Below are 11,385 nucleotides of genomic sequence, written 5' to 3'. Positions count from 1 at the left end.
CTCCCTCGTCCTGCCCTGCGCCGGCTCGCCTGACCACAAGAACTACCTCTTCCTCAACTAGACACCAGTGCGATCAGGCCTGGACTTGTCAACTGAGAAATAATAATGAAATGAATTTATTTTATTTTAAGTTTTTCCTCGAATAGAATTCGCTGCGAGGGTGCGGACACCCACAAAATAACTGGGGGGGGCTAGAGAACTAGACAAAGAGAACCAGGTTGGTTGAAGATGGAGAAGGACACCAGTGCTGCGACTGCCCCTGTGGCAAAGAAGAAAGTGCATCCATTTTTGAGCCTGAGCGTCAAGGTTTTACTTGCCGTGCTGTGAGGGTCGGTCGGTGAGGGTCCTTGGCAAGATGCGCACTAACCCCCCCCCCTCTACATCCTGTAGACCCTCACCGGGAAGACAATTGAGGCCTCGGGCCGCTTCGTTCGGGTGAAGGAAATACACGAGGCCGTACACAAGAGCGAAGGCATCCCCATAGAACAACAACGCCTCATTTGGGCGGGCCGCAACCTCGAGGTTCGCCTTTGGTCCCTCCACCTCCCGCCCAGGCAAGAGTTGCCTTGTTGTGGGTTGTGCGGCTGGTGATGATGGTCTTGCTTTTTTGTTGCATCTGTGTCGCAGGCGGACAAGTTCGTAGAGGAATACGGCATCCCTGATGGTGCCACCCTGCATCTGGTGCTGCGGCTGGCTGAGTCTGGCACCAATGCTGGCCTGATGCTTCCCGCGGCCGCCGCGAAGAGGCAAGGCAACACAACGCAGCTCAAGCTCGCGGTCGAATCAGTAAAGGCGAGCGGCGGCGGAGACGAAGACGAGAATGCCATGCGCCAGGACCACGGGGCGACGGAAGAGCTGTCCCTCGCGGAGAGTGAGGGTCTTCTCAAGACCCTCGGTGCGTTCGCACCCCGAGGCAGCGACCTCTTCGGAGAAGAAGATGAGACCGACGCTGCCCCGGCGTTCGCCTTCAAGAAGGAAGAGCCAAGCGGCGAAGATGCGATGGAAGAGGAAGAGGGCGGAGAGGGTGGTGGCGGTCGCTCGCGTTACCCAGCCTTCCCCTCGGTCGGTGACGACGATGAGAGGAGCATGTCCGAAGAGGGCCAGAGTGAGCCTGAACGTCTTAAGTACTCCTACGACTACCTTCTTCCCCTATCTGCGCTATCGTCATGCAGTAGTCATTGGACTGTCGCACCCTGACCTAAATCTGATGTGATTGCCCACAGGGTGCTGCGGTACTCACCGGAGGGCGAGCTGAAGACGCCCAGCAGCCAAGTGATCATCACCTTCTCCCTGCCGATGATTCCGGTCACGTCGCACCAGGAGCTGCAGGAGATGGGCAGCGTCGAGGGCGTCTCCATCTCGCCATTCATCGACGGTTCATGGAAGTGGTATGTGACTCTTGGCCAAGTCTTGGCCGCCCTTTCAGCAAAAGAGCTCTCCCTTGATCAGCTATGTCGTGTGCCAGGCTCAATGTACATACACTGGCGTTCGAGTCTGAGAGCGGCTTCCCGCGCAGCACCGAGTTCAAGGTCAGGGTCGACAGCACCGCCATGACCTCCACCAAGGTGCGCGTTTGCGTCACGTGCTTTGAAAGGCCACCTCATAAATTGATCGTCATCTACAATACAGGGGGCGGCGTTGGCGGAAGACCTGGTCTTCTCGTTCACTACGGTCAGAATCGGAGTCGCTTCGCACTCGCTGGGGTCGGAACTAGAGCAGGCTTGCGGCTTGCGCCCGACCATCTTCATGCGATTCGACCAGCTGATCGACCCCTCGAAAGTGCTGCCCAACGTAACTGCCAAGCGTACGGCAGCGTCCTCATTTCTCCTTCTCTCTTTCTTACAACAGACACTACTCGGGCATCGCTAACGAGAAATCCCTGTTCATTGCAGTGGTGGAGGAGGACCGAGAGATTGGGCTGGAAGCCATCGCTCCGTCCGATGTGGCCGATAAATCGATCGCTGCTCTGGTCGAAAGGGCAGACCCGGAGCGCATTCTCATCGTCAGGTACAATTGACAATTGCACCGGGAATGTGCCCCCACTGGCTCAACACTATTTGTGGGGCACTCGGTGCTACAGACCCGTTGAAGAGTTGCCCAGGAACGCCAAGGTGGAACTGACGACCGGCCCTGGAACCCCTTCGGAGGAGGGACCTCTGCTCTCCACCACCGCGTCCAAGTTCAGTTTCAAGGTTAAGGCTCTTTGCCCTTCCGTAGATGAGCGTGTGGCTCAATTCCAGTGTGTTACGTTCCATTTGGTGTGCCAGACGTACGGCCCTCTCGAGGTGGCTTCCTTCACGGCCGGCTGTTTCGCCTTCACCAACACCCTGGCTGCCGTTCTCACCGACGGCGACTACGACGCCAAGCAGCTGGTCACTGTCGTTCCGGGTACCTAGAACCACCTCTTTATGTTTCATCGCATTTAGGGCCTTCTGAACAATGGTACCTGTTCATGCAGAGCCCGAGAATTTCAAGGTGGTGGCTGAGGGCTCGCGTATCAATATACGCACGTTGCGGCCTGGGTGTTCCTACGCCATCAAGCTATCGCCTGACATTACCGACCGTTGGGGCCAGGTATGTGCCCCTTCCCTCTGTGGAGATGTACTAGCCTAGTCTCAACTGTTCCCTCACCCTGGCCGGCCCACAGCGATTGAGCGGTGAGGCGGTCGAGCAGGATTACGCGGTCACAATTCCCCACAAGGCGGAAGCTCTTCAGGTCGGCAGTGGCAAGTTTTCCATCATCCCACTGTCCTTCACGCCCAAGTACGGACCTTGGAAGCGCAATCAATTTGGTGCCAGCCAAACAGAATTGACCTGTCGTGGGGGTGGGCGGCAGATTTACTGTGGCCACGACGAACGTGGCCGCAGTCCGCTATGAAGCCTTCGGGGTGAGCCCCAAGGAGTGGCTGCAGTACCGTGCCTTCAAGGCTATCAGCGACTTGCGCGAAGCGTGGGCCAACAAGGAGCCCCTGGCCAACCAGATCATGACCATAACCGCCGTGCGTGCCCTGCCCCGAGTGTTGCGCATGATCCTTCGGGACTCGCTTGGGCTCACATCACTCTTTCCAGGAGGAAGACAAGCGCACACTGTCCGAGATCGATCTGGAAGCCGTGTTTGAGCGAGCTGGCGGCTGTGCCAACGTCGTGGTTGTGGTAACGACGGTCACCCAGCAGCCTGAGGCTACGCCCAAGACGGTGCGCTCCCAACCACCGCGACCACTGCGCATTCACGACCGTCGCCACTTGACTCTGGCTGATGGCTCCACCTCGCCTCTATGGGACAGGGCTGGACCTGGCTGTGCCGCACCGACCTATCGCTCGACGTGATCGGAGATCTGTCATCGCTCCACACCTTCGTCACGTCGCTGAGCGAGCGCAAGCCGCAGGCGGAGGCCCGCATCCGCCTTGTCTTCTCCAACGGTGACTTGACCGCCGGCACCACCAGTGAATCCGGTCTGCTCTCGATTGATCGTACGTCGGTCGTCGCACTCAGCAAGCCCCACTCGCAGTACACGCCAGGACTCACCCTAAACTCTGCGCCCGATCTGTGCAGGTACGCGGTACGACCTCTCCGGTATCAAGGCCATCTATGTGACCAAGGGCGACGACTCGTGCCTGTGCCCGATCAACGAAGACAAGCAATACAACTGGCCGAAGAGGGAGAAGGACATGGTGTACCACGTCATCTCGGAACGGGGACTCTACCGCCCCGGCGAAGTGGTTCATGTCAAGGGCTGGGTTCGCAAGCTCAAGAAGAACGGCGACCTCAAGAAAATCGGCGGTATGCGCACCCATACGTTGTGTCTCGTGTCGAGTCATATCGTGTCGTATGTCGTGAGCGTGCTGGTGCGTGTTTGAATAACTATCAATGTGCTGATTGGTCATTGCAATGAACAGGAATGGTGGTGATGACGATCGCCAATTCGCACTACCAAAACGTGTCGATGCATTCGACGAGGATCGACGAGGACCAGGGGTCGTTTTCCCTGGAGTGGGAGATTCCGGAGGACTTTAGGCTCGGCGTGGCGAAGCTCAAGTTCACCCAAGTGGTCCGTCCTTCGCCCGTCTGTGGTCTTGTCTCCATCTTCGAATTCTCATCGTTCCCTGTCATGACAGAGCGCCAATGCCTTCTCTCCGACTCTCCTGCGCACCCTGTCACAGTCTGGACGTACCCTCACCGTTGAGCACCAACTCGACGTCGACATTCAGCACTTCAGGTACGACCAAACTGGCGCTCACTTCTGTCCCCCCCCAAATCCTCAACACTGCCTGCTGTGGCCACACACACAGAAATCCCGAGTTTGAGCTGGCCACCAAGGTGCTGGGTGCCGGCCCGCACATCTGTGGGGACCCGCTCAACGTACAAGCCGAGGCCAAGTGCGCACATCTTCCAGCTTTCGATTTTCATTTTTCGTCGAGTGGCTGACAAACACCACCTGGTACACCAGGTACTTCACTGGTGGTGCGCTGCCTGGAGCTGAGGTGGAGTGGAGCCTTGGTTGGGCGCCGGCCTCCTATCGGCCGCCGAACACGGAGGGCTTCACATTCAACTCCAATGCCAGCGCCGGCTTCCCTCGTTCTGGGGGGCAGCACAAGGGCTCCACGGCTCGTGATGGCACTCACCAAATCAAGTGCGTGTTGCCCCAACCTCGAGTTCTGTTGCTCGTCTATTCTCACGCCGCTTGTTTCCCCCAACAAACAGGATCACCGGCAAGCAGGAGAGCAAAACGCCCGCGCCGATGTCGCTCACAGCCGTTGCCACCCTCAAGGACGTCAACCGCCAGTCGCTATCGAAAGACTCAAAGATCTTGCTGCACCCCTCCTCGCTCTACGTCGGCCTGCGGCCTGCCGCGATGGTCCTCAACGGACCCGGCGAGGCCATCCGCTGTTTCGTGACCGTAACCGACATCGACGGCGAGCGTAAGCAGGGCGTGACGGTCAACCTCAAGGCTGTTGAAAAGAAGTGGTGCGTTTTCTTTTGCAACGTGCGGTAGTGCGTGTGTGCGGTGCTAATTGGTATTGTGAGTGGTTTAAAAAAATATGCAGGGTGAAGGATGGCGAGACGCTCGAGTGGAAGCAAAAGACTTGCCAAAAGCTGAAACAGAGCGTCACCTTGCAGTTTGATGATGAAGAGCGCAAGTCGGGGTTCGAGGTCAACTTCGGCCCGTGGCTCGAAGGCGATCGCGTTCTGATCAGCGCTTCCATCGTACTTTGCCCACTTTGCCTTCTTTAACCGACGACGCTCGGGCCGAGCTCACTGGCGCATGTAACACACAACAGGAGGACGAGCAGGGACGTCCCAACTACACGGAGATCAACGTCTTTGCATTCGCCGGCCTCAACAGGATCGTCTTCCCGCACTCCTCCGCCGGCTCCAAGGTGTCGACCGAGAAAAAGATCAAGCTGCTGGCCGACAAGGAGGAATACAGCCCAGGTACATTGTGCCCCCTATCAAGGCCTGTCGCTGCTGCCGATCAGAACACTAATCGAAATTACGCCCCCCCCCACAAAGGCGAAACGGCGCGAGTGTTGGTGCATTCGCCGACCTGGCCTGCTGAAGGCCTCGTCAGCGTGGCCAAGCACGGGAAGATCGAAGTGTCCCGCGTCACCATCACCGCGCCGGCCCAGATAATCTCCGTGCCTCTCGGCCCCGAGTCCTACCCCGGTAAGCGCTTTGTCTGGGCTGCACCCACCTGCCCCTCCTGAAGCCCCCTTAAATCCCCCTCTTTTTATGTGTTTGTAATTGCCCGCAGGCGTGCACGTGGAAGTCAACCTGGTGCCCAATCAGGACTCCTCCGTTACGTATATCACCCCAGCGAGCCTGTTCCTGAGCGTCTCCTCCGCGGAGGCCAGACTGGGCCTCAAGATCACGCCCAGCGCCACCGTCTATAAGCCTGGGTGCGTGCGCCCATGGGCGTCTTTGGTCTGTTCGTGGCATCGGTCGGCCCTCTCTGACCCTTCTGTCTTCGCCCCCCCCCTCTAGGGCGAATGCAACGGTCGATGTGATGATCACCGACCACGCCGGCGCTCCGGTCGGCGGCAACCTGGGCTGCGAGTGCACCTTCTACGCGGTGGACGAGAGCGTGCTGTTCCTCAGCGACTACAAGGTCAAGGACCCCATCGCCTCCTTCTACCAGAACAGGGACAAGTGTTTCAAGGTACATAACCCGCCTTGTTTTTTTCCAATGTCACCTGTGCCCAACTGACCGTTCCTTCTTTCATTGGTCTTCTGTGCGAGAGCAGATGGTGTCGTCTCGCTCGGTGGTGAAAGGCTCGATGGTCACCTTCGACATTTTCGTGAAGACACTCACCGGAAAGACCCTGACCATCGGGTACCACATCACCGCATGTCATCCAGCAGTTAACTGCGGTGGGGTGGAACTTGTGCGGTGTGCGCTGACATAGCCGTAATTGTGCGACATCTGTGATGTAAGGGTGGCGTCGTGGTTTACCCTGGAGGATCTGAAGAACGTCATCCAGGACATGGAGGGCATCCCGCCCGACCAGCAGCGCATCATCTTCGCTGGCAAGCAGCTCGAGGACGGCTGCACGCTCGGCGACTACAACATCCAACCGGAGAGCACGCTCCACCTCGTGCTCAGGCTGCGGTTCGTGGCCACACACACACACACACACACACACACACACACACACACACACACACACACACACCGCCTTATGTGCCGCACTCACCTCATCTCGCCACACGAGCAGGGGCGGTGGTGATCCCTCGATGATGCCGCGAGCGGTCTATAAGCGAGAGGACTTCCGCCCGCTGGCGGTGTTCCGTCCCGATCTGGTCCCCAGCGACACTGGGCGCGTCCGCGTCTCCTTCGCGCTGCCCGACAACCTCACCCGGTACGTTATTCTGATCTGTTAATGCCACGTCGCCTGAGTAGGCGCTCGCTCATGTTGTCCGATTGGTGTGTTGTGTTTCTCGGCAGGTATCGCATTATCGCCATCGCTGTGCACGACAATCGTTTCGGCGTCGCCGAGTCGGCGATCACGGCCCGGCTGCCCATCATGCTGCGCCCCTCTCCTCCCCGCTTCCTTTCTTTGGGCGACAAGGTACGCTCCTTGAGGTTGTGGCCGCTTGGGGCGGACGGAGCAGGTGGGGCTGATGGCCTATGGCTTGTGTCGCCGCAGTACTCGCAATCGTTTGTGGTGCACAACGTGACCGACGAGCCGGTGGACGTGCGGGTGGCTCTGCGTGTGCACAATCTCGAGATCCTCGGCGCCCACGGCAAGTGCGTGCGAGTCGAAGCCAACAACAGGTGCAAAAGCCGCCACTCGTTGCTCACTCTTCATCGCAAGCCGCTTCGCTCACTTAAGGCAATTTAAGGGCCGAGGTGCTGTTCCCGATCGCGGCGTCGGTCGTGGGGAAGGAGGCGACGGTGGAGGCCGTGGCCATGACCGGGCGCCAGAGCGTGTTCGGAGCCGAGAACGACGCGGCTCGGATCGTTATCGCCCTCAAGGAGCCGGCCGTGGTCGAGACCTTTGCCACCTGCGGTACCCGTCACACAACAAGCAGTCCTGGCTGGAATTCGCACAATACTAACATTCCTTCCATTCCACTCGTAGGCGAGCTGGAGGGCAGGGAACTGGTACAGCTGATCAAGCCGCCGGCCAACGTCCACGATCGCTTCGGTGGGCTCGAGGTTACGGCGTCGTCGACCATGCTCACCTCGCTCTCCGACGCCTTCCACTACCTCTACTCCTACGAGTACGAATGCAGCGAGCAGATCTCGTCTCGTATCATCAGCAGCCTGGTGTTCGAGCCGCTGCTCCAGGCCTTCCGCGATGTGTTCGCTGGCGTCAACCAGCGCGAGCTGCTGAAGAAGGTGGCCAAGGACGCCCGGAAGCTGCTCAAGATGCAGAACAACGACGGCGGCTTTGGCTTCTGGCCCGGCACTAAGTCCAGCCCCTACGATTACAGCGATTCCGCCAGCAAGGAAAATCCATCTTGGCCCTTCGTCAGCGTACGCCACCCAATCCTCGCTGCGTCGCCTTTATTATTATTTGACGCTGACGTGGCCCTGCCTGGTGGTGGGTGGTGTTTGTTTTCAGCTGCACGCGGCGCACGCCATGTTCCTGGTCGAGAAGGTCCGGTTCCAGTTCGAACAGCAGGTCACAGACAAGACGCTGGCCTACGTCAAGAGCCTCCTGGTGAGCAGGAAGGAGTGGCAAGCTAAGCAGGACGCGAAGGCCAATCAGCCGCAGCCGAGGTACGGGTCCTCCTTCTTTCTCTCCCACAGTCCCCTCTCGTTGTACGACTGCACAAGTGCGCCGTGTCGTGGTGCATGCTGATGCCCCAACCCTCACTTGCGTAGGTTCGGCCGCCAGCCGACTGTTGAGCCGCACCCCATCCCGGCCTTCTACTCGGCCAGCGCGCGCTACACCATCCAAGCCTACGCAGTGGTACCGCACACAGCTCCTCCTTTCATTTTATGAAGTCGTCGCCGCCGCCGCTTACTTTGACGATCCATCGAACCAACAGTTCCTGCTGCACAAGTTCTTCCGTTCGGAGAAGGCCACCTATCTTCACCACGCCCGTCGCCTGTTTGCCAAGGGCCTGGGCAAGCTGCCGCTCGAGGCCATGGCCATGGTCCTGCCCATCGTGCACGAGGAGGAGCGCAAGGCCGCCCGTCGACACGAAGGGAAGGGCGAGGCGCTGCCCAAGACGCGCGCCGAGGTGGAGGCCAGCATCGCCAAGACCGACCGCGCGCTGGAGGAGATCGAGACCGCCCGGAACGAGATCCTGCTGGGCGGGCTGGACTGGACGGGCGAGGACCTCGACAACAGCTTCCAGCGGGAGGCCCGCCTCCAGGTGTCGCTGGTCAAGCTGCAGCTTCTGCTGAACACGATGCCCGAGGACATGGAGCTGCAGGAGACCGACGAGAAGCCCAGCGAGCAGCCGCCCAGCCCGGTCACGTTGGTCCTGCACGAGATCAACAATCTCGCAGTGGAGACGGCCACCGGGGCACACTTTGCGACCAGCTACTCGAATGACTACAACTACCTCGTGCTCCATTCTTCTCGCAAGTACGCACGCACGCACGCACGCACGCACGCACGCACGCACGCACGCACGCACGCACGCACGCACATGCTGATGGGGCCAATCGCCCACCGTGGGCGGGTGAGAGCAGGGTGGACGCTATCCTCATGTCGACCCTCATTGCGGTGGATCCCACCAACCCCTTGATACCCAAGCTGGCCCGCAGCCTGCAGGAGGCCAAGAGGAAGGGCGCCTGGAACAGCACCCAGGAGGTCTGCCTACGTCCCCCCCCCGCAATCCACCTCAAGCGCCATTTGTGCTCGTTTCCTGCTCGTTTCCTGCTCGTTTCGCTCATGCTTTTTCCCTCACCTCAGAATGTGTGGGTGCTCATGGCCTTCGCCCAGTACTTCGAGACCCAAGAGAAGCACCGCCCGGACTTCGACGCCCGCTTCTGGTATTGTACCAGTTACTGGTGATTATGATGCTTAACGGCCGCGGGCTTCTCTCAACCAATTCCCGTGCGCTTGTGTATGCAGGGTCGAGGACGGCTATCTGGGTCGTCAGGAGTTCAGAGGCCGCTCGGCCCACAGACAATCCATGTCGGTGCCCATGAGCGCGCTCCTGGCCAAGCAATTCGAATTGGAGGCCGCCGGCCCCGAGGGCGTGCAGAAGGACGGCATGGATCTAGTCATCAAGAAGCGGGGCCAAGGCAAGCTCTACTACCGCATCGGTACGCGCCAATTCCCGCTCTTTGTGTTCGCACCCCGCTGACTAACATGTCAACCATATGGCGCCGCGCGCAGCGATGAACTATGCGCCGTCGCTGCACGATCTTCCGGCGCTGAGCCGCGGTTTCTCTATCAAGCGCGTCTACGAAAGCGTCGACGACCCGTCAGAGTACGCACGGCACGCCCGCGACACATTGCGAAGTCATGCTCACTCCTCCATTGTGACCGCACTGCACAGGGTCGATGTGGGTGCCGACGGCAGCATCAAGGTTCGCGCGGGAGCCAGAGTACGTGTGCGCCTCGTTGTCACCACTCAGCTGGTGCGCCACCATGTCGCTCTCAAGGTACCACGCCTTCTATCGCTCCCCCCCCTTTAGAATGCTTCTCAATGGTCTGGCGCCCAACGACGTTCACACCTCGCCATTGCGCACACGCACCCTGCACAGGACATGCTGCCCGCCGGCTTGGAGCCGCTCAATCCCGACCTCAAGCAAGCCGGTGATGACTACACGCAACAGAGCAACAACAGCCGCAAGGCCATCCTCCTCGAACTGCTCGCCCTCGGCCGCGGCTATGCGGTCGGGCTCTTGACGGGCTGGGAGGGCAGGTGGTTCGATCACCAGGAGCTCAAGGACGATCGCTGCGAGGCCTTCACCGCGTACCTGGCGCCGGGCGTCTACGAGTACACCTACCTCACGCGCGCCACGACTCTGGGCGTCTTCATCGCCCCTCCGCCCAAGGTGCCCCTAACCCTCCAAGAAGAAGGAGCCAATACATCAGGCGCACTCACACACTCAACCATTACTACACATCGATGTACGTGCAGGTGGAGGAGATGTACTCCCCCGAGACCTTTGGCCGGGGCACCACCGACATTGTGCACGTCTTCTGCTGAAGTTCGACAGCGTTGGTGAATTTAAGAACGAACTAGAGTTAGAACAACCCAGTGAGCCGCCCAATTCAGGTTTCGCCTGTCGATGCTCTTGCTGCTTGCCCTTGTGGCTGTCGGAACGCCGCCGAGCGGCTACAAGTCTCTTTTTTAATTTGTTTTATTTTTAATTTGTTTTTATTTTGGGGACGAAAAGCCAAAACCTTTGTGCCTTCCTTGGATCACCGTTATCGAAGATATGAAGGTCCTCGTTGAGTATTGGTACCCTACCGTCTTCGTGGATTTTGACGTTGATTGGTTTGAAAGATGAGCAAACAAAATAATACACAAAACAGTAATGCTTGAGGTCGGTATGCCTTCTTCAAGACCATCAAGCTGGCAGTCGAGAAAGCCTTCCCTGACATCCAAGTGGTGGCCAAGGTTGGAAATCGCACTCTTAGACTTCGAAGTCCCTTACTTTCATCTAATCTCCCATCCCAGGAGGGAACGACGGAAAAGTTTGAAATAACGCTTGAAGATGGCACTGTGATCTTCTCGGGTGAAGCTGCCTACAAGAGCAGCCGTAATCTTCGCGACAAGTACCCTACTGGCCCTGCTGTGGTCCAAATGCTACAATCACATCGATCATCGCAGCCATAATCTGGTACTTGCCTCTATTCCCCCCCGAAGGTTTCACCAATGAAGAGCTGCATCCAAAGCCTTCCCATTGAGGACGATGTAACTCTGAGATTATCAAAATGAAACCTCGCTTTTCGCTCTTTGTCTTGTCG

At 58.7% G+C, this 11,385-nt stretch overlaps 2 protein-coding genes across 2 annotated transcripts in view; both read left to right on the top strand.

Moving 5' to 3' along the window:
• The window catches only part of ACA1_248420 (uncharacterized protein), a gene marked incomplete at both ends in the record, with an annotated part of 463 nt that extends 402 nt beyond the window's left edge, over positions 1-61 (top strand). Inside the window, one exon of the mRNA XM_004339803.1 lies at positions 1-61. This exon is cut by the window's left edge and continues 206 nt beyond it. Coding sequence (XP_004339851.1) covers positions 1-61 — 61 coding nt within the window.
• A 167-nt stretch (positions 62-228) lies between these two features.
• On the top strand, positions 229-10,621 carry ACA1_248410 (Alpha2-macroglobulin domain containing protein; the record flags this gene model as incomplete). The annotated part of the gene is made up of 41 exons (XM_004339802.1): positions 229-276; positions 391-522; positions 628-1,124; positions 1,224-1,388; positions 1,466-1,565; positions 1,630-1,814; positions 1,849-2,007; positions 2,081-2,388; positions 2,459-2,574; positions 2,648-2,763; positions 2,837-2,999; positions 3,070-3,195; positions 3,285-3,471; positions 3,554-3,781; positions 3,898-4,049; positions 4,117-4,217; positions 4,291-4,377; positions 4,449-4,631; positions 4,703-4,966; positions 5,047-5,206; positions 5,281-5,434; positions 5,561-5,665; positions 5,754-5,898; positions 5,984-6,158; positions 6,244-6,332; positions 6,435-6,608; positions 6,715-6,858; positions 6,945-7,068; positions 7,147-7,274; positions 7,343-7,509; positions 7,582-7,979; positions 8,068-8,225; positions 8,331-8,418; positions 8,498-9,042; positions 9,150-9,270; positions 9,373-9,452; positions 9,535-9,728; positions 9,802-9,895; positions 9,965-9,995; positions 10,173-10,466; positions 10,553-10,621. The coding sequence occupies 41 exons, from the start codon at positions 229-231 to the stop codon at positions 10,619-10,621; spliced, it is 6,954 nt and encodes a 2,317-aa protein (XP_004339850.1).
• Between the last annotated feature and the right edge of the window lie 764 nt (positions 10,622-11,385).

This window comes from Acanthamoeba castellanii (assembly GCF_000313135.1).
Source record: "Acanthamoeba castellanii str. Neff unplaced genomic scaffold scf7180000084766, whole genome shotgun sequence".
In the NCBI taxonomy this organism is placed as follows: Eukaryota; Discosea; order Longamoebia; family Acanthamoebidae; genus Acanthamoeba; species Acanthamoeba castellanii.
Note: the sequence above shows the minus strand (reverse complement) of the source record. Positions and strands in the feature narration are given on the sequence as shown.